Source organism: Epargyreus clarus, unplaced genomic scaffold (assembly GCF_041222505.1).
Source record: "Epargyreus clarus isolate Ecla_fem2 unplaced genomic scaffold, WU_Ecla_fem_2.2 ptg000009l, whole genome shotgun sequence".
Classification (NCBI taxonomy): Eukaryota; Metazoa; Arthropoda; class Insecta; order Lepidoptera; family Hesperiidae; genus Epargyreus; species Epargyreus clarus.
In genome coordinates this window covers 14,560,118-14,584,375 of record NW_027332217.1, presented here as the reverse complement: position 1 = coordinate 14,584,375, position 24,258 = coordinate 14,560,118, and the positions used below count along the sequence as shown (strand labels likewise).

The window sequence follows — 24,258 nt, the reverse complement described above, 5'->3', positions numbered from 1 at the left end:
GTGTCAAATACTCGCGTCACAAACAGGAATATTAAAAATTACTATGGCAACATAGGACGCATTCTAATTTAGAGCGAGACAGGTACACGTGTATGTTCCTATATTAGACAAAGATAAAAAAAATAATTCGTTTGGGCTTCGTTTCATTCTACAATTTCATTGGAGGAGAAAGAAAGAGGGTGGCGCATGCGCGTTAGGCCGACGCCATCTCTAAACTACTGTGCATAATTACTTGTTGAAAGATTTTGTTAATCGAAGTGTATTTGGTGTGTGTTAAATCGTGTTAAAAAGTGTTAATCATGGAATTACTTTGCGGCGAGTGAGGTCGAGTGTCCGTTTTCAAGGATCGTCGATTGTGTCATCGCAGCATAACCGACGGCGGGTCAGGATCTTGCGGAAGTTTCTTAGCTATAGCAACGCATATTTTTTGCGGCTATCTCCGCCGCAGTCGCCACACACACAGCGCTATTTCATGTACTTCTGTCGTCAAAATAGCCAGTGGTAACTATCTAACGTTACATTTTCGGTTTACAAACAGTGCAATTCGTAGAAAGGACATAAAAGCGGACAGAGTTACCTCCGCGTTCTTGCGCGCGTATGCCTATAGATAGACGGTGTATTATGTATGAATTATTGTTTTGGGTCAAAGACATCTCGGTGTGTTAACCTGCGACAACAACAGCGTCGTAAACGCGTTACTTTTGTGTTTCAGGTTAAATCGGTGGCGGGATAGTGCCTTGAGCTTGATATGAACTCCGCCTTGAAGCCGCTATCACAGCCGGGGGTGCCGCAGCCGGGCGGTCAGGCGAGCCCCGCGAAAGCGAACGTTGCGAGCGCGAATCACGCCGTCGGTCTGCCGCAGGGCGCTCAGAATTCCCTCCATCACGCTTCAAATAATTTAGTCGGTCAGAATTTGATACACCATGTACCTAACACGCCGCAGTTGCCCCCCCACGCCGCTCCCTCTATGGCTCCTGTAAGTGCAAACATGGCTCAAATGGCGCAAAATATGAGTCACCACGGAAACTTGTCACATGTAAACCCATTGCTGGTTGTCAGCCCAAGCAAGGCCCCGAGCACCAGTGCTCCCTTAAGTTTAGTTCAGGATAAGGCAAATGTGTCACAGCCCCTGGCATTGACGAGAACGACAGACAAAAAGGAACCAGACTCTAGTGCACAAGCTAATGGTACAATTGAATCCCCAAAAGCAGGGTCAAACACACCAGCTGCACTGAAACCTCAGAATCCAGAAACCAATAAAGACAAGCAAGACATCGCAAAGACATCACCAAGTACAACAAAACCACCTGAAAAGTCAGGTAACACACCAAGCACACCACAGAAAATAGAAGCATCTAATTCTGTGGGGCAGGCCGATGGCCCTGTGCAACCTAAAGTGGCAATGGCCAATGAAGCACCAGAGAAGTCACCTTCAAAACCTACTGAACTGAAACCTGCACAGACTGCTGATGTAGCACCAACACAAAGTGATAACAAACCGGTGCCTGAATCAGCAAATGACAGTCAGTGTCAAGAAAAACCAGAAACTCCACAAAAACAAGAAGCTTCCTCAACAGAGACTGTCAAGGAGGCTCCAGCTAAGGTGGAAGACAAGGAAGCGGTTAAAGTAGAAAAGCCAGTAGAAGCAACAAATGAAGAAGTAAAAGAAGCAAAAGTTGAAACTCCCAAGCAGGAGGAAGTGGAAAAACCCCAGAAGTCAGAGGAGAAAGTTGAAGACAAGAAAGTAGAGACAAAACCAGTTAAGTCAGAAATAAAGGTTACTCCCAAATCCACACTGAAATTGGCTACTGTGACTCCTCCAATGAGGAAACGAAGGCAGGTTTCAGATAAGAGTGACGGGGCAACACCAGCAAAGAAACCATCAGAAGGTGATTCTACCCCGGATGCTAGGACCAAGAGGAATCGAACTAAGGTTTGTATGAACAATATATATTTGAAAGTAATGCATACTATAGATTTTTTAACGCTAAAACTGAATTCTTCATGAAAAGTATTAAACATGTATAATAATTATGACAATATGAGTTTTTTAAATATGTTTTCAATTTATCTATAAGATGGTCTTCATTGAAGTTTAAAGAATTTGACTAATGATAATAAGTTGTGAGTGATGATAATAACTACTTCACAACAATATTTTATTATAAAATATGAAGTATATAAAAATATTCCAATAACAAAATTTATCTACATATTTTTTGTAAATAAATATACAAAAATATTTAATATTGGTAATGAATTAGATTAATATAATTTTTAAAATAAAAATAGCTTATGTTTAATGACCAAAAATAAATAATAGACAACTCTGCTCCTTAATTATATATGGATATAAAAGTTTGATAATGAAGATATCCACTACCTAAATGCATCATATTCATAACTTCATATGTATTTCTATTTACACATATAACAATCAAAATTCCCAATAGATAAAAATACTCATTTGACAAACATTGTTACATACACCATTGATCTATTACAGGCAATTCACACTTTACTACCTGCTCATAAAAATAGTACCTATTCAATTTACGTCATCACGTTGAACGAAGATTGGCGCCATTTTACCTGTGCGTAATTTGCATCCTATACAGATGTAACTCAATTGTTATTTTTAAAAGTAAACTTATTTTTTTTACTGTTTTTGGGGTTACATACAGTTATTATTATTATTATCTATTTTTATTGTTAAAAGTTTAATGTAATATAGAGTGAAGTTGAATGGTGGTATAGTTAACTTATATGGTATTCTTTGTTCTAACTAAATCTTATCTGGTTTTCGTCATTAACTAAATTGCTGGAAATATAATTTGCAATGGGTTGATTGAACTTCATTAATTAAATCTAATCGTTAGTAATATGCATATTTAATATTATGCATATTTTTGATATTATTCCTCCTGTTTTCATTTTCTACATTAACATTTTGATCTACAAGAATACCATTGGAGCTTTAATAAGGAATTATTGGTTAATTTAATAAATATACACGGAAAATGTACATAATATGTATGGCTTTAGCAGACACTAGGCAGTAGTATCCCCTCACTTTGTATCATGTACCTAAATTGGGATAGAAAATTTAATAAAAAAAGAAAAATGTTAAGATATTTCATTTTAGGAGTCTGTTGTTGGGGTACAGTTAAAATAAATGTATAAAAATACTTCTTTTCTTTCTTTTTTTAAAAGTAGTTTCTAGTGTTTAAGTTGTTTTTGTTTTGCCTATTATATATTCACAATTAGCACATTTCTAATTCTCTCGTTTCTCATTAGATATGGATGGAAAAATTGACAAGTGCAGGTTCAAAATCAACATTATATTATGTGGTCATAGGTATAAACTCAACTATATAGAGTAGCTTTTGAAATTTTCTAGTCAAATATACATGACTCTTGATATTCTTAAAGACGCGTGAAACTATAAGGCAGTTAGTATCAAAGTGAAAATCTGATTTTATTTTCATATTATATCAATTTTGTAAATTAAAAATGACTTAGTTTTCAGTACAAAGTTGCTGTCGGTACTAGGCTAAAAGCGCGAATGCGGCGAAGGATGGAAGTCTAGTCTCGTACTTCATTATTGAAGTCAACTGCGAGCGGGACTGTATCCTTTGCCAGTGTTTCTAATTTAGCAACTTTGTCGCTAAATATATCGACTTTAATATGGTTTTAGCACAAAAAAAGATTTGGCGCTAAAAATAATTAAGGGATTTTTCTAACTATTGTTGTTTAGTTTAGCGACTTGGATTTGTTGGATTTATCAACACTAGGGATTATATCCGAGAACAACTACACGAAATACCAATATAAATTAGTATTTGAACTCTCCACTCTCACGCCATCGTCGACGCCGTTGTCGCTTACTTCGAATACAAGATCACGCACGTCATGCACATTTTTATTTAAACTTTTTTTGAATATTGTAGCTATGTGACAGGATACATTACTTATACAATAGGTGAAAGAAGACAATATAATGATACTCTTTAAAATACAGTCAAATTAAAATTAAATTAGTGTTTTTTTTCTTACAAATGTTTCATGTAACCTTGTTTGTTACAGGTGCAATTATACCAGTCTCCGACTCCTGAAATCGCGATGGCAACGAAGCTGTCGGCATCAGCTGGCCGCTCCACACCGACTAAGCAAAATGATGATAAGCTAATAGTTTTCTATAAGTAAGTCTCATTGAATGTGAAAAAAATCCTTGGTCATTGGTCCGATTTTGGAGCACCACCGTCACTTATTTTAGCCTTCGCAGCAATATAATGCTGCTGTGTTCTAGTTTGCGGTCTGTCATTACTAATGTACATGTGCAACAATAAAAAAGCAGTGATAGCCTAGTGGCTAAGAAACTCGGCCTCTCGATCGAGGGGTCCGAGGTTCAAATCCCAAGCACGCACCTCTGACTTTTCAAAGTTATGTGCGTATTAGAAATTAATTATCACTTGCTAAACGGTGAAGGAAAACATCGTGAGGAAACCTGCGTACCTGAGAGATTTATAAAAAAAATCTCAAAGGTATGTGAAGTCTACCAATACGCACTTGGCCAGCGCGGTGGACTATGGCCTAATCCTTCTCATTATGAGAGGAGACCCGTGCCCAGCAGTGGGACAGTAATGGGTTGTTGATGATGATGATGATGTGCAACAATGACCAGTGTACATGAGCTGATCATATTTTAGTTTACGACTTCTATGTTAATAATTATAATAAAAGATATCAATAAATAATCAACAATACAATGTTAAAATACTAACAGTAGTTGACAGTGCAATATGCTACTCGCATATGACGCGACGTAAGAGCGCAATAAACATTTCATTTTGATTTTTGAAATTTGTATGCTCGTAGCTTCTAAAGACACTTCATAAGTATATTAAAATCTATCATCCATAGTCCTTGTGAAAGATATGGACATTTGCAGTTGGTCAAAAATTGTGCTTGGTGAAAAATAGAAAATACATCCTATTCACTTATATGTTTTATATAGATAAGTTACATTTATTGTTTTCCCCCCCAGAAACGAATACTTAGCCGTTCGCAACGCCGAGGGCAGTTTCTACGTGTGCCAAGCGATGCAAAATGTGTACCGCACTACGCGCAAGATTAAGATACGTTGGCTCTCTCAGGATAAGAGCGACTCCACTGGGGAGACTTATAAACCCGACTTCTATGACGTCACTGGTATGTAACCTTCATTGTAAGATTTTCAGTAAGATAAAGTTTTGGTCTTATTGTAATTCAAATTGTTAAAGATTACAATCACAGACATCTTACTTGAATTCATACGTGTACTCTGCGTGTCTTACTGCGAAAATTTGTAGAATATTTTTTTCAAACATATAGTGGCCCTGTAATCTGTTATAGGTTTTTATGTAATAAATGTAAAATTGTATGTGTAAAGTTAGTTATCACAGGTTTCAACAATACAACTTATTCATAGGACATTAGGTAACACAAGCCTAAAACATATTATTTATGTACAAGTACATTACAATATTACAAATGTTTATAACAATTATAATCTTACTATAACCTAACCATACTTAAAAAGGAAAGAATATTTAGTACAAATCTAAGTTTAGTGTCGATGTTTGTATACAATTTTTACAATTTTTAATTATTTTTGGCTAGGTATTAGTTATGATAACCATACCAACCAAAACTAACACTCGCGATAATCCAGCTCGCGTGTGTATGTCACTGAACTCCTAAACGAATGGACTGATTTTGATGAAATTTGTTGTGTGTGTTCAAGGGGACTTGAAAAGGTTTTTTAATTAATTTTTAATTCTTAAGCAGTTGTTGATTTTGGAATGTTTCACATTGGATTCGACAGACTTCGCTACCATCGCAGTTTCAAATATTCTATCTATTTTTCAAACCCGTAAGTGATAAGGGTTGTTCACCCTTAACATTTTTTTATTTATATTGCAACACAACGTTTGCCGGGTCAGCTACTTATAACAATGTTTTTAATATGTATCTTGCCTATTTGTCATTAACAATCGGTTATCCAACAGACATGGAGTGCGTACTGACCACTCTGTCAGTATCTCGCGCGGGCAGCGGCGGCGCGCAGCGGCTGGCGGCGGGCGAGCGCGCGCGCGCCACGTCCATCCTGCAGCGGGCACTGCGCGCGGAGCTCGGCGAGCACGCCGCCGCCGTGCCCGTGACGGAGGAGCACCCGGACGGATGTATGTGTTGTTGTTGTTACTCTGTTGTTGGTGGGTGGGTTGTTGTTGTTGGTGGGGCCGGGTGGGTGTTGTTTTGGGTGTTTGGATGTGTTGGTTTTTTTTATTATTGTTTGTTGAAATACGAGCGGTTATTACTTTGTAGGACTAGAATTTTAACGGGGAAAAATATAGGGCCTATATTTGTGTATACCGGTGTATTATTGCTTTTTGAGAGGGACGAATAAGAAGATATATAATGTTATGTTGTCTTTGGGTAATTAAACTATGAAGTTTTAAATCTTTGTCTTGTAGCTATGTAGGGTTATTCATAATATATATAACTTTAAATTCAGGTAATTATAGAAATAAAGTTGCATGTGAATTATTTTTAAAATCACATAAGTAGAAAGGTATTTAAAATTTCGTGTTGAAGCATTAAATTTAAGAGTGATAATAACGTTATTATTTTAGAAAATTATCTTCTTTAGCGTTAAATGAAGCATGAATGTTTTATAAAAAATATTCAAGTTAACATGTTGTTCGTCAATCTGGACAGAATCTATAATATCTAAATAATCAATGTAAAACGTTAATTTTTGAAAGTGTCTTTTCGAGTAAATAAAGTATCTTTTCATCCTGAAATTTAATGTGGAAACATTAGATTTCAGGATGCTTCAATAATTTCATTACAATTTTAATTGTTTAAAGTTCAGCCATACCCTGCTTTTAAAGCTTTGAAGATATAAAAGACAGCATGCATGAGGCTTCTAAGTTAATTTTAAGTGAAGTTTATATTTGTTACTTTTATATTAACCACATAAATATAAAATTAATCTTCTTTCATAAAGATAATAATAACAAAACCCTCTACTAATTATTCAATAAATATCATTAACTTATCATGTCAATCAAGGTAATTGAAGCGTTGCATAATTTAGATAGATCTTATCATAATTAACATTTGTCAATGTCAGTATAGTTGAAAATTGTATAAAGAATATGCACTGTACTATAAGTCAGACTTCCAGCTTCAGCTTCTATTTCGAAGCAAACATCATCATCATTTAAATGGGAATTTTAGTAAATTATATTTCTTAAATATGAAAGATGTTTGGTTTTGTCTGGCTTAAATTTTGTTACCACCCCAAAGTTCGAAAATAAAAAAATACCAAAAATAATTCAATCCAAATAATCCTATTGTTATTTATTAATAATTTCTCATAATAATTTTTAACACATACCCAAATAAAATGTAATATACTTCTTCTAGTGTCATTGCTAGGCTAATTCTCACTTTTTCTCTTTTCGAATTATTTTTATGTTGTATTAATTTTCTATTTGTTTTTCTTTTTCTTTTGTTTTGTTACAACGATACTAAGAACTGATGTTTCAATAAAGTGGATGTTACAGTGGACCTGTCGCTGTACACGGACGAGTCGCAGTTAGACAAGAAGTCGCGTAAACGCAACAGCTCTAAATCGTCGCCGAGGACCAAGCCCGAAGACACTAGCGCTCGTAGTGACGCTGCGGTGAGTTTTTTACTTATAGTTTTTTGAAAGAAAGTAAGAAAGAACAATTATTATTCGGATGATCGGAACACAAATAAAACAACAAAAGACATAAAATATACACTTTTTACACTACATCGGATACTTATGATATGCGGTTGTACCATGATTCACGCAACTCGGTAGAAATATCGGCAATAAAGAAACAAAAAATCCGCATATCGTGAGTTACATAGTAAAATGTGTCAATTTAGCGATCATAAATCATAAATATACACTTAATTATTATTATACTGGCATAATGAAATGAAATGAAAGATATTTATTTTGTATAGGCCAACGACGGCACTTACAAATTGTCTGGTACAATATTTTTCTTAAACTACTACCGGATCGGAACGTGACTTAAAATGATAAATGACTTTATCATTTCTATTAAACCTAATGATTGATTGTTTTTAAATATGGACATATGTTTTGTTAACGTCAAATATTTGTGGCTGATTTTAAATAGAGTTTCTATTAATTTTGTAGTTGATTACAGATGTATATTGGGTTGGGTAAAGGGGACTATTTATTGTTAAGTAGACTGTGTGCTTTTGTTCATATTTTTAAGGTAACTAAAGAAATTAATACATATTGAACAAACAACCTTGGGTAGCATTTCAATTTTATATGGGATTAATTACAAATGTGTTCATGATCACTTAATGTACAATGATTTAGATGGTTTGCTACATTTTTCGTATGCAATATAACAGATTTACTACTTACTACTATTAATTTAGTCTTACTTTGATTACTTACTTATGTCATCATAGTAAAATAGTAGAATAAGTAAGTATATTCCGCGTAAAACGGCTAGTCCGCTCTGAATATAGAAATGAATTGCGTCGCCACAGCAAATTGTATGACAAGTTCAGAGCGGACTAGCACCTTGACGCGATCTATGACATCGTAAGTAAGCGTGCGGCGGTCCGCAGAAGGAGAGCGCGCTGGGCGGCAAGCGCGCGAAGGGCGTGGCGCGGCGCGCGGCCGCTAGCAAGGTAGGCATAGTCCAACGGATATATAGACATGTACGTATCCGACCACTCTCTAGTGCACTGCCTCGCCGACTGCCGCATGTGACGCTAACTGTGCAATTTGTTTTCTTTTTTTTTTGTGTAGGCCTGTCTGGCTTGCAAGTTGACAGTTACAGTTTTTGTAATACGCGAATTTGAGATTTTTTTTTGGATTTTTGGTGATTAAAAATCGATGTTAATATCGGTCTACCCTCTTTTTTGTTTTTGATAAATTAAAGGGTGGTAGAGATCACAAAAATTACTATATTTATGATAAATTAATCATTGATTTTTTTGAAAATAATTGGCATGTTGATGAAAAGTGACCCAAAAATTTTGACGCGGCACATGCAGTAGTGGCGTTTTTAGCGGCAAATTTTGACAGCCGCCACACCTTCATTTATTTGTGTATAAACCAATGCTGGATTGTGCTAATTTCCTAACCATATGTCCCATTTTAAGATATTTAAAACTAAAATGTAACAAAACGAATGAACAATTCAATTGAGTGTTATTTTGTTACATTTTTAATGCGCTAACATAATGTAATCTCATCTTAAGTATTAATTAATAAAAATGTGTGAATTAAAAACAGATTTGTGTTGTAAGTTTATTTCTTATGAAAGGTACAGTACTGGTTCATACATAAATATAGGGTGTGTGCGGCTCTGCCCGTTCGAGCTGCATGCGTGAGTGAGACAGCCTTATGTCTGTTTAGATGACTTTAATTGTTTAAATTGCATACCTGAAAATTGTAGGTTAATGAAAATTTAGTACTGTTTGTTGTTTTTTTAAGTTAAAATTATTAAAAAATTAAAATTGTCCAGAATTTGAAAATTGTCTATTCATTTTCAATTTTGTGCAGTTTGATATTTGAAATTTTCATTTATTTAAAATTTAGAACAGAAGAATATTTGATAATTACTTTTTGTTTGAACAGTTTTATTTTTAAAATATATTAATTGATTTGTTTAGCATTTTACAACAGTTGAATATTTGAAAATTACTTAAATTATAGTTTATGAAAAATAATTATTTCATTTGAAAAGTTTGAATTTATTAAAAATTAATTTAACAGTTTGATATGTGAAAAATTTTGTTTGAAAATTTGAAGTTAATAAATTTTCGACCTCAAATTCGCACTAGAAACTCAGTCAATACTTCAACTAGTAAACTTTATTTGGCTTCGGTTATTGACTGCATGCAGTGTAGAGGCTAGTTCGACCAATGGCTAAAGTTTAGTCGTACTAACTTTGGTTAATGGGAAACTTGCTTCTTGAGTTTTGTATTTACTTTTGCAAAAATATTTTGTATGTGTTTTTTTTTCAAAACTTATATACTGTATATATTTTTGATAATTTATGGAGCGTAATATAAAGTTTAAGTATTCAGTTCAAATTTAACAAAAAAATCCAGTCATAACTTTCCTTAAAGCTCAAAGTATGTGGTTTCTTAAATTTAGTACTTATTAAGAAATAATTCTTGAAAATTTATTTACTAAGGGCTCTTAATAGTTAAATTTAAATGATATTCATAAAATAAATACATGCCCGCGATTTTGAAACGCAAACTAGACAATTTATCCTAATGCCGTAAAGACTTTTCGATTTTTATACGACTAAAGTTTAGTCGATGAAGTATTGACTGGGCAACTAAACAGACATAATGCTAAGTTTGTAGTGTGAATATTATATTATAACTTTTATAAAATTATTATATTTTTTGTAACTGTTATAATAAAATTGAATGTTATAAAGGAAGTTTGAGCGGGCGATTTGAGAGGCTCTCTGACCGTTTATATAATGTGCATGTCTATATTATAATTAAAGATGTTAAAATAAATGTAACACTGTTATACGGTTCCAGTTATATGAGTCCTGGTTATTTTGATTGGGTCGAGGTATTATAATTATTTTTACTTTATTCATCAATCACCTACATTAAACTCATCATAATCATTAATTTGTTATCTTAATATAAAATTGTTAGAAGCATTGATAATATTAAAAATTATTCATATTTCAGTTAAAATTTTCGATTTTACTAGTATTTTTATGATAATCAATTTCTAAGATTAAAAATTAACAGAAGTTACATGACTTCGACGACATTTTTTTTCGACAAATAGATTCTTTTTCAATATTATATTATACGTTTCTTAAAGATATAAAATATTATTATTGATAAAATAATGCATGCCCAATAGATGTTACTAGTATATTTATAAAACGATTAAAATATTAGCTATTTTTTGTACTTCAATGTAACTAGAGGTGATTGTGAATAAATTAGACAAAATAAATCTTCTAGTAAAAGCTACTATTAAAACTGTCTCTACAAAGTATTTTTATTGTCCTATTTGCTATTATTTGTAATATGTTTATCTTGGTACTCTGAAGTTAAAACAAACGCAGAAGAAATATTGAGACACAAAATGTTGAAAGGAAAATATTTTTTTTGTCAAATAATATTAATTATTGTACTAAAGAGGTACTTGTTTCTTTGCTTATGAGGTTTAAATTTCCTGCATCCTTAAAGGCACTATTTTTAAGGTATTAATCTCAATAAGCGACAAATCCTTCACATTCTGTGAGATCTTGTGACTAAGATTCTTCATGATATAAAATTATTTGTTTATATATAAATTATTGTAAAACTAATTTACACTATTTTTCCAATGTTTTAGTCATAATTCTTCGTGCATTTTGATGTTAATAACACATAGTGACTATTTGTGTTAAAATATGTTACTAATAAAATTAATTTAAGGATCATAATATGTTGTGATGTATAATCTCGATATTTCTGCTGTGTAATATACCTCACCCATTCGTTTCATCTTCATTATCATTGCTTGCTTTTGTTTTAAATTGTTTTCAGAATTGTTTTCGTAATGTTTGCCTTATTTCTTCTTTAAGTTGCGGGTAATTTTATAATTTTCTTTTGATCTTTTGACATATAGCATGATGATTATGCATGGTAAATCCTATCATGTAACGGTGTATAAACATAAATGTAATAATACATATTATGAACTCAGTCTGACCAAGGATTAATTTTGCTAACAAGTCATTAAGAAAAGCTTGCGTTTCATGAAAACTTATTATTTACTAAGTTTATGGTATTAACTTTTATTTATAAAGTTTTCCGTTTTTGGAATAAAGAAACAAGATACATGTATGCAAATTTCAGAGATTGTTGTCTGGTACTATCTACCAGACAACAATCTCTGAAATTTAAAATTGATTAGTTCAAACAAATGACATACAAAAATATTAATATGTTTATGAATTGTCTACGTAAACATTACTCATAAGGCCATATTTTTTCGAATTACACGTTGTCACCAATAATTGATCAACTAGCTGGTCAGACTCGAGATCTTCCAATATTTTTTACATTTATGTTTAGTACATAATTGGGTGGGTGTGGAAGTTTATTTTTGCAGTGATTCAAGACTTCTATCTAGCCTTTCAAAATCGATTAATGTGGCCAAATTGTCTTTATATGAGTGTTGAATACATTTATCTTGTTATGTGAAATACATCAGCTAATATTGAATTGTAAAATAAATCTTTTTATAAAATTTTAAATGTTACTGACATACAACCAGTCAATCAGCTTAAATTCGTAGGTCTAAAACATTGAATGAAATGAATGAAAATCTTCATCATCACCTTCAGATGGAATAAACTAGACGGTGCTGATAATTATATTATTTGTATTAAAATTTATTGCGCTTTAAGCAACGTTATTTGCTTTACCATATTGAGATATTTTGGCCGAGAACTCTTAAAATTTAAATGTGGAAAAAAATACACAAAATAAAAAGCAAGTGTGTAGAACGATCTGGAAATCCACAGACGGCAACGGCGGTGACGGAGAAAGTGAAAACGAAATCTCCACCCGCTAAACGCACCCCCGCTAAGGTCGCTAAAGTGGACACCCCTGTCGTTACGCCGAGGAAAGGCCGGCGGGCAGTGAAAGGTACGTTTTAGATATTATTAGTTGGTATTAGTGTGATGACAGAGATGAGAAATCTTGAACGTGAAGGCGATAGAACCCTTTGTGGTTCCGGAGACATCAACGCTAAACCTATTTTTGCCTGAAAACTGCAGTGTTAAGCTGCTGTGTTCAGGTTTTAATAATAATAACATTCTGGTCCCGGTAGTACAGGGACAGACCTAAATTAAAAAACGCCTACTTTTTGTCATGAAGTACAAAATTGTAATTAAGATGTTAAAGGTATACCAGGAATTGAAAGGGGCAGAAAAAGGTTGGTATTATACCATTACTAAATACTAGTGACTAACAACTAGTATTACAGTACTAACAACAGTTATTGCACTGAGGAAAGCACAGCAGGCAGAGAAAGGTTAGATTGATATATTATTAGTATGTTTAGTTACTCATTTATCAGTGATGGCTCAGAAATGAAGTTCACTACAGCTACTTGTTTTAATTTTATTACTATGTAGTAAGTATGTGTAATTTCTAATCAAAACTTGTAAGTTTTGATACACATGCATCTTTACCATTTAGGATTGTTGTGACACAGAATAAGAATTGGTCAAAAAGACAAATATAATAGAAAGAGACCATAAGTTAACCTTTTCATTATTTTTAAACTGACTTAAAACAGGAGAAGGTTTTCAATTCGGTTATATTATTTAAAAAAAAATAAGGTAAATGTTAATCACAATTGTCTAATTAACACATATAACTCGATTTTTATTTTTATTATTAGTTTATTAATGAATATTTTCATCCCCACAGAAAGGAAATCAACCCCGATAGTGCCGACTCCCTCCACGTCGACGGGCAAGAGCACCCGCACGCCGCGGAAGCCGCCCGCCAAGAAATAATATCCGCCCCCGCGTTCTAGTGAACGGACCTTGACTAGTACTAGTAGCGGCACTAGGAGCACTAGTACTAGTAGCGGTACTAGGAGCACTAGTACTAGTAGCGCTCGCAGCGCGCTCGGTGGTCACGCGTTTGTACTTTAACCCCCCTGGCCGGCGGGGAGTGTACGCGGGTACGGGTTAGTGTAATGTAGTGTAATGTAACGTAACGTAACGTAACGAGACGTAATGTAACGCGTTAGGAGTGACGGTTGACAGTGTTGCACAAATTGTACGGTTTGTTAATGTCTTTTTTTTAATTTCTTTATATGTAAATTAAGGTTAGTTTTTGTGTTTTAACCGACTAAAAAGAAGGTTCTTAATTCGATTGTATGTTTTATTTTTATTACTTAATAAGACGAGGTAACGGTGGTAAGTGTACAGGTGATCTGTACTGGAATCAAAGTGATCATTTTGCACGTTTTTAAAATTGTACACGAATTGATTCGAATATTGACAATGGTTTTATACTAAACGGAACAATTGACTCAAATACAATAACATTGCAATCGTGTATTGAAGGGGTTGATGTTATGTCAGTGACATATTACATCAGATTTAAAATGATCAGTGAAGTGGCAGTGTGAAACTTATATCCTAACTTTCTCATACGTGGAACGTGATTTGATACGAAACAATAATGGACATTTAAAGTGGTAATATGTGGCAAGAATATATTTGCATAATAATTTACATATTCGCGTACACTCCCCGTTGGCCAGTCTTAATAATTATGTATCTTTTTTTAGGGGATATTTATTTGTATGTATGTGTCGGTATTACGACAATTACGTTTCACGATTTACTTTTTTATTTCTTTTCATGTATTTAGCAGTGGACTGTAGTTTTTGTAATGTAAAAAAGATGACATTTCGAATGTAACGTAACTTTATAAATTGTAATTTCGAAAAAAATTAATAAAAAATCATGATTTGTTTTTGGTGTTGACTTACTTATTTTGAAATGTTGTCTTACTTTTGTTTACACATTGTCTTTTTTATTAAATAAAGTACATCGTGTAGTCATATTTAAGCACAAGTTGTCTTTCTGAAAAGCCTTATAATGTATGTAGTTACTTTATATTAGCAAATGATTTTTGAAAATTATTTTGTGTTATGGGTTCCGTGCGAGTGGTAAATATCGAATTATCAATCAAAGCAATATTGAATTATGTAAAGATAGTGAAATAAAATAGTGTATGTTTAAACTGTTAAGGTTAAAAGATTAATTCTGTCAATTTTTTCTACCGGAATTTGTCTAAGTGGGAAGTCCTCTTAAATATGGGGTTAGGTTGTATATGTACGGAACTCGAGAAATATTATCAAAATGTATGAGTTATGGAAGCGTAACTGCATAGATTTTAAAATTCCTAATTACATTTGAGCAACTACTACATGATAAACTTTGGGGGAAATGAAAATAAAATATAAAACTTGAAGGATGGTAGAAATTTTTGTGGTGCGACTCCAGGGGTACCACTACCACGCCTGCCTCTGTTTAGAAAGGAGTGGTAAGGGAGACACCCTTATCCAAGATGTTCTAACTGAGTCCTTAAGGCCGATCTTAGATAGGACTGATCTTATCTGGGTAATCAACCCAGATAAGATCAGTCCAGACCCAGGACAGCGGCGGTGTTCACTTACCATCAGTTGGACTGTATGCTCGTTTGCACCTTTATAATGAATATAAAAATAACCTATTTATTCTGAAATCTTAACGTATCTATGCAGCTGCTTTATGTTGCCTAACTTCAGCTTGCACCAATGTCGGTATGAGTTCTTGAATTTAAGTAAAGAATGTGTGGCATTAAATATTTCAGTCTGTTGGCGTTACGTTTCTATACCATTATATTTTGATAGTTTTTTCAACGAACATTTATCACAATTAACAATCATACATACTAATATTAACCCATTACTTGATGTCGATTTAACTAGTTGGTAGCAGGATTAATTTTTATTAACACGGTTGAATCTAACAAATAAGCAGTCACTGTAAATATAACAACGATTAACAAAAAATATCATATTTTAATTAACATTACTGTTCGCTAGCGAGTAACTCCATTTATTCGCGTGAATTGATGGGACCGCGGCGAACGAATGGGGTCACTCCCTGCCGCAGTGACAGGCGATGGAGCTATTATATTGAATGTAAGGTATTTTTACCTTTGTTTACGTTAAGCAATAGATTTTTAAGGTTTTTTTTGTATAAGTATAATTAAATCTAAAAATTCTAAACTTTTTTAGACTATTCGATTTATTGCAACGGAATATTGTATATTAGTACAAAGTATTGAAAACGATTGGAGAATGTTTTTAAAAACATAAATGACGAATTGAACGTTTTTGCTTTATATAAGAATATATTATTTTGATACGACTTGTGTTAACTTTTGATTAGGCTATTGCGATGTCGCTGTATCGACGGAACGAATGAAATTCAAAAATGTCTTCTGTAGTGTCACAAATCTGGACCAAACATTTGTCATTGTGAACTTGTGATGAGTTCTTGGGGAACTGTGTACAGATAAATACCAAATGTTATGCGTCACTGCCTACTGTAAAGTAATCATGAAGTATCTTATTGATAAATCAAATCTATTATATCTGCTATTAGGACAATTTAAAGTTGTTTTATAAACAATGATATGATATACATATAGGCGGGTCCCGTGGGTCATATTTTTGTGAAAAATAAACGAGTGTCAAACGCCGTCCCGAAGGGTGGTTATTATAGGAAGCCTACGGACCCCTTCTAGCGTACATTGTACGCCTACATTATATTTTTATGTTACATGATAACTCATAGTGACTTTTTGAAGTGAGGTTGTTTTTGCGTTTGTGGCGTACATTTTTGTTAAACTATTTTCCATTTTTGGGTGACCTTATGTTGTATCGGAGCTCTTGAGAGCGTGTGTGTGCAAACGTTAGGCAATCTAAGTACCTAATTTTAGGTGGTATTTTCAAATAGGTTAATTTTTAAAGAGATGATAAGCTTAGAGTATAAATTATTGCGTGTGTATTTTCTGTTCAAAGGTGTACGGAGCGAATGTTGATACTGGTTATCTGGTACAATAGCTGTAAAACATATTTTAGCGTTTTATACAAATAAAGATATCAGTCGAAAACTATTGTAACAGAAAGTCCACAAATTTATATGCAATTCAGAAATAAATATAAATAATTTAAGAGAAAACGAGTGTTTTTATTTTTACAATTTCAATTGAAAAGTTATATAGAAATTATAATTCTTTCAGTACTGTACATAATATGGATAAACTTACGAAAAGCGCATACCGCCGATCAATCTGAAATTTGGTATTTGAATATTGGTTTTCGTTCGGTGTGCATGATCGCGCATTCCTAACCAATTTAGACTATTTTTTAGCTTTCCCCAGAAAGGGTGTGTTCGTGTTCGTTCAGCGGAGATTAGGACTGTGGGGCGTCACTCCCACATTTTTAACAACTCAAAACCCTCTACGCTGTGTGCGTGTGTGTGAGCGTTAATTTAGTCTTGTACAGGGTTTAACGTTAAATTCTCCACTCAGTGTTACCAGCCTTCGGTGATACAAATCAAAGGAATTGCGCAACTTTTACGTTCCTCGCTCATTTGCGGATCATGGTAATTTCGTTTTACTTATTCAAAATGGCGTTTGCGCCAATTTTCGTTATGATATTCGTGATCAGGTCAAAATAAGTTAGTCTACCAAATTTTAGGTCGATCGGCGGTATGCGCTTTTCGAAAGTACTACACCCCATGATAAAATTTCACTTATCCAAAATATCAATTTCTTATATGGAATGTTTGCATTATTTTACCAAACTCAATAATGTAATGATTTTCGAGTGTAATATGTCATTCTATAGCGCGCCCTAGTAGCGTGGGATTGACGGATTTTAACATTTAAGTGCAGTTTAATTACTCAAAATTATAACAAGCTACACTAATTCCCATTTCAGTGAATTATTATCAGTGGCGTAGCTAGGTAACCAAGGGCCCTGGGGCAAATAAAAAAATGGGGCCCCACTGCTATGGAAACTGATTAGGTTTTATCAAACAAAAATATGAAATATACAAATACTTTATAAATGCTAAGCTATTTAAGCCCTTTTTTGCAGGGCAGGTAATAAAAATATTAAACAGTAACAACACTAACAACATAAATTACAATTAATACTGGATGTAAGTTTGGCTAATAAAACGAAATAGGATCGTCAAGGATTTATCATATAAAGGTCGGGCCTAACTGACTAAATAACTATTTTATTTACAATTTTCCCTAGCTTTAGTTTCCGCAAAAGTATAACGTTTCCACATAAATCAAAAATGTTTCACTGTAGGGACATTTGTTCTTAAAATAGGCAGATCAAAGCGTCATAGGACCACGATTGGATACGATCCAAAAATTGACGAAAAAATACGTATTTTCTTCAAAATTTTCCTTTTCCTTTAATTTGTCACATAACATTACTTACTTAAATAAATTAAGGGTCCATGTGTCGGCGCACCCCGATTTGATACGATTGCGCATTAACATGCTGATCAATACATTTATTGATTTATATATATACTCGTATATGTCTACCAAACCGCAATATACTAACAAATAAACACAAAAAAAACATATGTCTGCAAACTATTCACATTTGTGCATAGGTGGTCTGCACCGTATCCCTTAGCCGGTTCTTACGGCACCCACGGAAAGAGAGGGGGAGGCCCTATTTTACAACGCCGGGGCCCCACGGCGGAATACTTCCGTTAGGTCGCATTCTAGCACTCCATATTTGCTCATTATTTCCTTGCATGATTGGTGAACAGTCCATGCTTGAGTTAGTTGAGGTAAAACTAAGTACTAGTACAGAAACAATTTAGGGGAATTCCCTAGGCATAACTTTTAACACGTTCCCTGCGGCACAGATTTTTCTGTACTTTCCATTACTGCGTTACGAGTTGTTTTAAACCTCGTCCTATACCCGACATTGTGGCGGCACGAGGCGTATTAAATCCCACCGCCCGAAGGAGACTAAAATCCTTTTTTTGGCGCCAAATAAGATAAAATGGACGGCTTTTGTCTTGATTATTATTAACAATGAGTTGATTAACCTAGATCTGCCACCGCCCTTGGTCAAATTAGTTAGTTTAGATTCTATGGGTAAAATAAAATGTGGGGTCTAATGCACCTCGGACCGCACTGAAAAATGGCAGGTTTCGATATAATTTAGTGATGGGAAAATAAATATCGATTTTATTTTATTGTTTTTATTTATCAACGTTATGAACAGAATGAATACAAAAAGGGGAAAAGTTATGGATGTTTTTCATTGAAACATTTCAGACAATAAGGTTTTTTGCAAACAGTGCATTCCGTGAGATTTTTTTTTTTGTGTTTTTGTCTGCCTCGCGACATGTCAAGAATGTGCGGAGTTTTTCGTAGCATCCGACACATCTCTTCTTCTTTGGACCCTTATCGAGATGATGTGCTTTCTTTGCAGTGGATTCTGAAAAGTAGGAGCGAGTAGATTAGGGTAAAGAGTAATCGGAATACTCGGTAACGATTTTGCCTACGTTTTCTATATCAATAATGTAGCTACTTAACTTTTGTTTGAACCATAACAGGAAACGTAATTATCTATAATGTAATTTCTTACTATACGGATATACGCCTAGCCTGCCAAGTCTCACTACTGGACTTTCACCTAGACAGAGTATATTTGTGACTTACCTGTTTTTGAAATATCTTCCTGTATTCTGATTTCGGCTCGGATTTTTCAACCGGTTTTTCTTCATCTTCCTCCATGATCAACTTTTTTCGGCAACCTTTCGACATGATAATTTTCAACACAAAGATAGCCTCGACTGCGTTGCACAACACTAACCACGTGAAGCTAGCGTGGGGTGCGGTACGAGGTGCGTGGGGAAACGAGGCGTTCGCAACCTCGTTCCGCACTGTGTTAGCATTATTATTTGTTCAGTGCGGCACGAGGTCTAACAAACCCGACATTAGGTTGGTGTACCATAGAACTAGGAATCAGTAGCACATCACAAACATATAGTTATCACTCTCCTACACTGAACCAGACGGAAGTTATGCCTCTCGCACCACAGAGAAGTTAAAGTTTTTTCTTACCGCTATAACGACCAGACATGGACGAGGTGTTTTAAGCCGCGTTCCGCAGCTAACGTGTTAAATTACTTTTAACTGAGTTGTCATGTTTAAAGTGGGGTTGCAACATTTCATATTTATTTTGAAAATGGGAGAAATTTCCAAAAGTTCCGTTCGATCGAGATTTCTGGTAAGGGTTCGAGGGCCCCCTGAGTTTGAGGGCCCCGGGGCACTGCCCCGCCTAGCCCCCTAGGTAGCTACGCCACTGATTATTATTAAGTGAGTAGTGTGGTTCATTATTATTAAAATATTTATCAGTTTAGTGAATCTAAAATAAGAAAAGGACTCGCCAGAGACAATGCCAACAAATAAAGGAAACAACAACATTAGAATCGGGCAGTGTTTTAGTCAAACTAAAATATTTTAGTATAATATCTTACTTCTTGCAGAGATATAGCTTAAAGATATTACAATAAAGAGATATTTCTCTTCCCAATACTAAAAATGAGAACAGAAAATGCTTGCAGCTTAACCTGTTTCTTAACTTGTTAGTGTTTAAAAAAGGCATTGAGTAAAACACCAAAATTGAGTTTTTCCTTTTTTATTATTCTTAAATCTATGTCTAAGAGGCCTCCATCGCAGTGGCAGTTTCCTCAGTGTATTTTCCCTTGTCCTTGCCGAGGGCGGCCAATCTGCCCTTCGATCTGCGGTCGAGGATTGCCTTGCGGTCCTTGTTCATCTTTAGTTTGACAATCACACACTGAAACAAAGCTACTATTAGTAAAATGGTATTTGTAAAACAAAATTAATGTGTTATAATTTTATAATCAGAGCCATGGAAGTGTATCAGCAAAAGCCAAGTCCCTGCTCACATTAGCATAGCTTCAGTGAGACATGAAGACAAGGTCTAAGTGAAAAATTTATCATCATATAAGATAAGTTCTGTTTCTTTTATAAGAACAAAATACTATCAACAAGCATAGAAAATTATAATTTAGGGCCACAATGATTTAATAATTTTATTCCTTTACAATTTTTTCCCAATTGATTGTAAGTAATAAGTAGTTGAAATATTAAAGAGAATATGCTAGCTTAAATATAAAAAATTTATGATACTCAACCAAATGGCAGAGTTTAACTAACTCATACACATTGTTTTGAAGATTTGATATTCAAATTCTATTCCCTCAATAAACGTTAATGAATGTTACAGTTGTATTGTACAATAATGTTGTTATCAATGTTCAACACACATTACACAATAACTAACCTTTGAGGGATGGATGCCGACATATGCGCTGGCTCCATTGGCCTTTTCTCTCTGGATCCTCTCAATGTACACAACAAACTTCTTACGGTACACCTGGACCACTTTGCCTACTTGCTGGCCCTTGTAGTGTCCACGTACTACCTGCAACAAGTTTGAATTGGGTTAGTTATCCATTGATATTTGCCACTGTATAATCTTAGTAAACGCTGAAATACAGAAGTTATAGAATGTTTATTATTATTAACTGTTATCTTAGAAATTGTCTGACGACTGCAATGTCTTGGAGAAGTGCCCTACTACAACAAGTAAACAAAATTTAAGTAATACTATAATTTGTATATATAGGACCGGGCCAGGACAAATTCAGCTGTGTAATTTCTACCTTGAATAATGGAATCCTTGGGTAAAAAGATACATTTGAAAACATACAATATTGGTTGGCTACTAATCCAAACCTTTCTATACTAATCTACACTATACCAACATGGTGGAATATACTCTAGGCCTCCCTCATTAATGGGGAGAGACCCATGCCCTGCAGTGGGATACAAAAAAGGTCTAGCCCATCTATCAGTAGGTTACACAATGTAATCACACTACATTAGTGATTCTAAGTGACTTAATATATACAAATAACTTTAATTGCAATCAATAGTGTAAGTTATTCATCACTATACTATCAATTTAATAAAAAATCTAAACATCTTAGGCAAAACAATCAGAGCCAATTTTTGAACCATGGTGCAAGCTAGCCAGCCGTAGTCGGTTCAGGCCAAAGAAAACCTTTAGCCATCACCTCCCATAGCAGCAATCGCTTGCAGTCTGTGAATGGTTTGTCTTCATCATTTCGTTTTGCACTAAGAACCTACATTATTTGCTATTATTAAATAATTTTAAGATTAAAATTGTGACTTAAGTTTCGATTTAATTGCAACATGGATTACAATTTCTTCGCTTTTTAGACATGAGAATACGAATAATAAAGTAATTATGAAGTTATAATAATTTCTTTTATTCAATAAAAGCCACACGTGGGATCGTAAGTATCAGTTAAGATCGGTTTTTAGCGTATCGATTTTAGTTTATTTTGAAAAAATATTAGGTTATGTATTTGTATAAAATATTTAACGCTAAGTCACTACTAGTAACAAAAGGATGTAACATACATACATACATAAAGCAAAGTCACTAAACCGCTGTAAGCACGTTTAAGTTTACTTTCCATACAAAAAACACCATGTCTACACTTTACAAATTTTATACTATTTGTGTAGGGATTTCTGTATTTTGTAGTAATGTTAACGATAAATTTACCTGAACTTCGTCGTCTTTGCGGATAGGCATAGATTTAACGTTGAACTTCTGTCTTAACTCTTTGGAAAGGGGAGCAGACATGAGCACTCGCCTGATGTGGGATGGCGCGCTGAAATGACGCTTCCTGTTTTTCCTCCTCGAGGAAGTCACCAGTTTATTGTACTTCATCCTGGCACTCTTCGCTGAAAACCCAAAATCCACGTTTAGTACCACCGACTCCAAACATTAGGTTATTGTCCTATGCGTGCAAAACGTCAAGTTGCCGCGGCCGAATTTTCTCTCACAAACAATAACATCTCGCAAAATATTCATGAATTATGATAACTATAATATTCCAGAATCAAATGAAACTATTTACGATGCAGAATAACGATAGGAATCGAAGATATTTTCGGATTGAAACGTACCCGATACGACACGGCAAAGACTCAAGTTAAAAAAGACACACAGATTAAAAATATTTAGTGACACAAACTTTCCTAGTGTTGCCACATTATACATTGCCATAGATTACATATTAAATAGTTGTAATGTGCTCTTCTAATGAATTTAAAAATTATGTTCGCAGGGTATTTTTTTAAAGTATTACCTATTTCAAAATTATTTTCAAAATTAATAAAATTTAAATATTGTCTCTATGTAAACCTAAACACACCTGTTTTTTTAATACAGGGTGTAATCATAGATTAGTAAAGATACTTCGCCGCCTTGAAATTGAATGAAGCCACAAACGGCTTATTAGTAAGTTCTTTTTTTGAATTCTTGACAAATAAAAACGTTTTTAGAGAAAATTTACGAATAAATAACTAATACTGCGCAACTTACATAATAAATAAATAATTATTTCAAATATTTTAGGGAAATTTTAGCACGGAGACGTGGCAAAACTTTTTTACGCAACTATTTCAATTCTCAAAACAGGGTACATTTTCTTGTTAGGCGTGAGTAATCTTTACTAATCTATGGGTGTAATATACAATTATGTATAGAGATAACATAATTTAATATTATTAATTAAATTTGAACAATCAGTAAATTATTATTTAACCGTATTTAAAGGTTTCTTGAAAACAATAAAAATATTTGCGAGGGAAATAAAACGTTTTATAAACGAATCTCTTTTTAGTGTCAGTTGAAGTATTTTACTGATTTCTACCAATTCAAGTAGGCGGCTTAAGAGATTCGTCCGCACATTAGGAACCAGTTAAACAATGTAATGTGGACCCTTTGTGGTTCGACTCTGAAGGTACAACTGCCACACTTATTTCTGCCTCATATATAGGTAAGCGCTATCGTGTTCCACTTTGTGAATGGTTAGGAAGGCACTTATCCAAGGCGTTCCAACATAATCCTCCGGGGTAGCAATGCATCTGTGGTTCAGGTAGGAATGTTACGTAATCTTATCCACACTTGCCATCAGCTAGTTTGCCACTTCTAAATCTACATTATAAAAAGGTTTATCATTTGTACCTACTTATTTGAAGTAAAATAGGTGCACAATATGTAGAACTATTTTTATGCATTGAATTTAATTATAATTATTTAATTTATATTTTTATTTACATTACAAAAAAGTGTGATGTGTTGCTGTAAAAGCCCGAAGTATGGTAAGTCTAGGCATTTGCCGGTAAATCTTAAGTTTCGCAACTTATGTGGTAGGTATAGTCGGCGTAAAACTGCTAGTCCGCTCTGAATATAGAAATGAATTGCGTCGCCATAGCAAATTGTACGACTACACCTGCTCGCAACAACTTCGAAACGGACTAGCAATTTGGCGCGGTCTATACGCACGTAAGAAGTGTAAAATAAAAAAATATTATTATTATTTTATAATACAAGAGTAACAAACGAGTACGCTGTCCGCATGATGGCAAGTAGCTACTGCTGCAAATTGA

At 34.0% G+C, this 24,258-nt stretch overlaps 2 protein-coding genes across 8 annotated transcripts; one reads left to right on the top strand and one right to left on the bottom strand.

Moving 5' to 3' along the window:
* Positions 1 to 151: 151 nt before the first annotated feature.
* On the top strand, positions 152 to 16,871 carry LOC140745052 (uncharacterized). Of its 7 annotated transcripts, none has more exons than XM_073076810.1 (9): positions 152 to 501; positions 713 to 1,933; positions 4,087 to 4,202; positions 5,048 to 5,211; positions 6,051 to 6,224; positions 7,614 to 7,732; positions 8,695 to 8,787; positions 12,636 to 12,759; positions 13,549 to 16,871. In XM_073076810.1, exons 2-9 carry the CDS (start codon positions 749 to 751, stop codon positions 13,635 to 13,637), a joined length of 2,064 nt encoding a protein of 687 aa, XP_072932911.1. In that variant the 5' UTR covers positions 152 to 501; positions 713 to 748; the 3' UTR covers positions 13,638 to 16,871. The 7 variants fall into 7 exon arrangements, with proteins under 7 accessions (XP_072932911.1, XP_072932912.1, XP_072932909.1 ...); XM_073076811.1 differs by having other exon boundaries at positions 7,602 to 7,732; positions 8,695 to 8,757; XM_073076808.1 differs by having other exon boundaries at positions 7,602 to 7,732.
* A 3,493-nt stretch (positions 16,872 to 20,364) lies between these two features.
* On the bottom strand, positions 20,365 to 22,862 carry RpL26 (ribosomal protein L26). The gene is made up of 4 exons (XM_073076807.1): positions 22,771 to 22,862; positions 22,364 to 22,545; positions 21,050 to 21,190; positions 20,365 to 20,539 (listed from the first exon to the last, which is right to left on the bottom strand). Exons 2-4 carry the CDS (start codon positions 22,529 to 22,531, stop codon positions 20,402 to 20,404), a joined length of 447 nt encoding a protein of 148 aa, XP_072932908.1. The 5' UTR covers positions 22,532 to 22,545; positions 22,771 to 22,862; the 3' UTR covers positions 20,365 to 20,401.
* Positions 22,863 to 24,258: the final 1,396 nt, after the last annotated feature.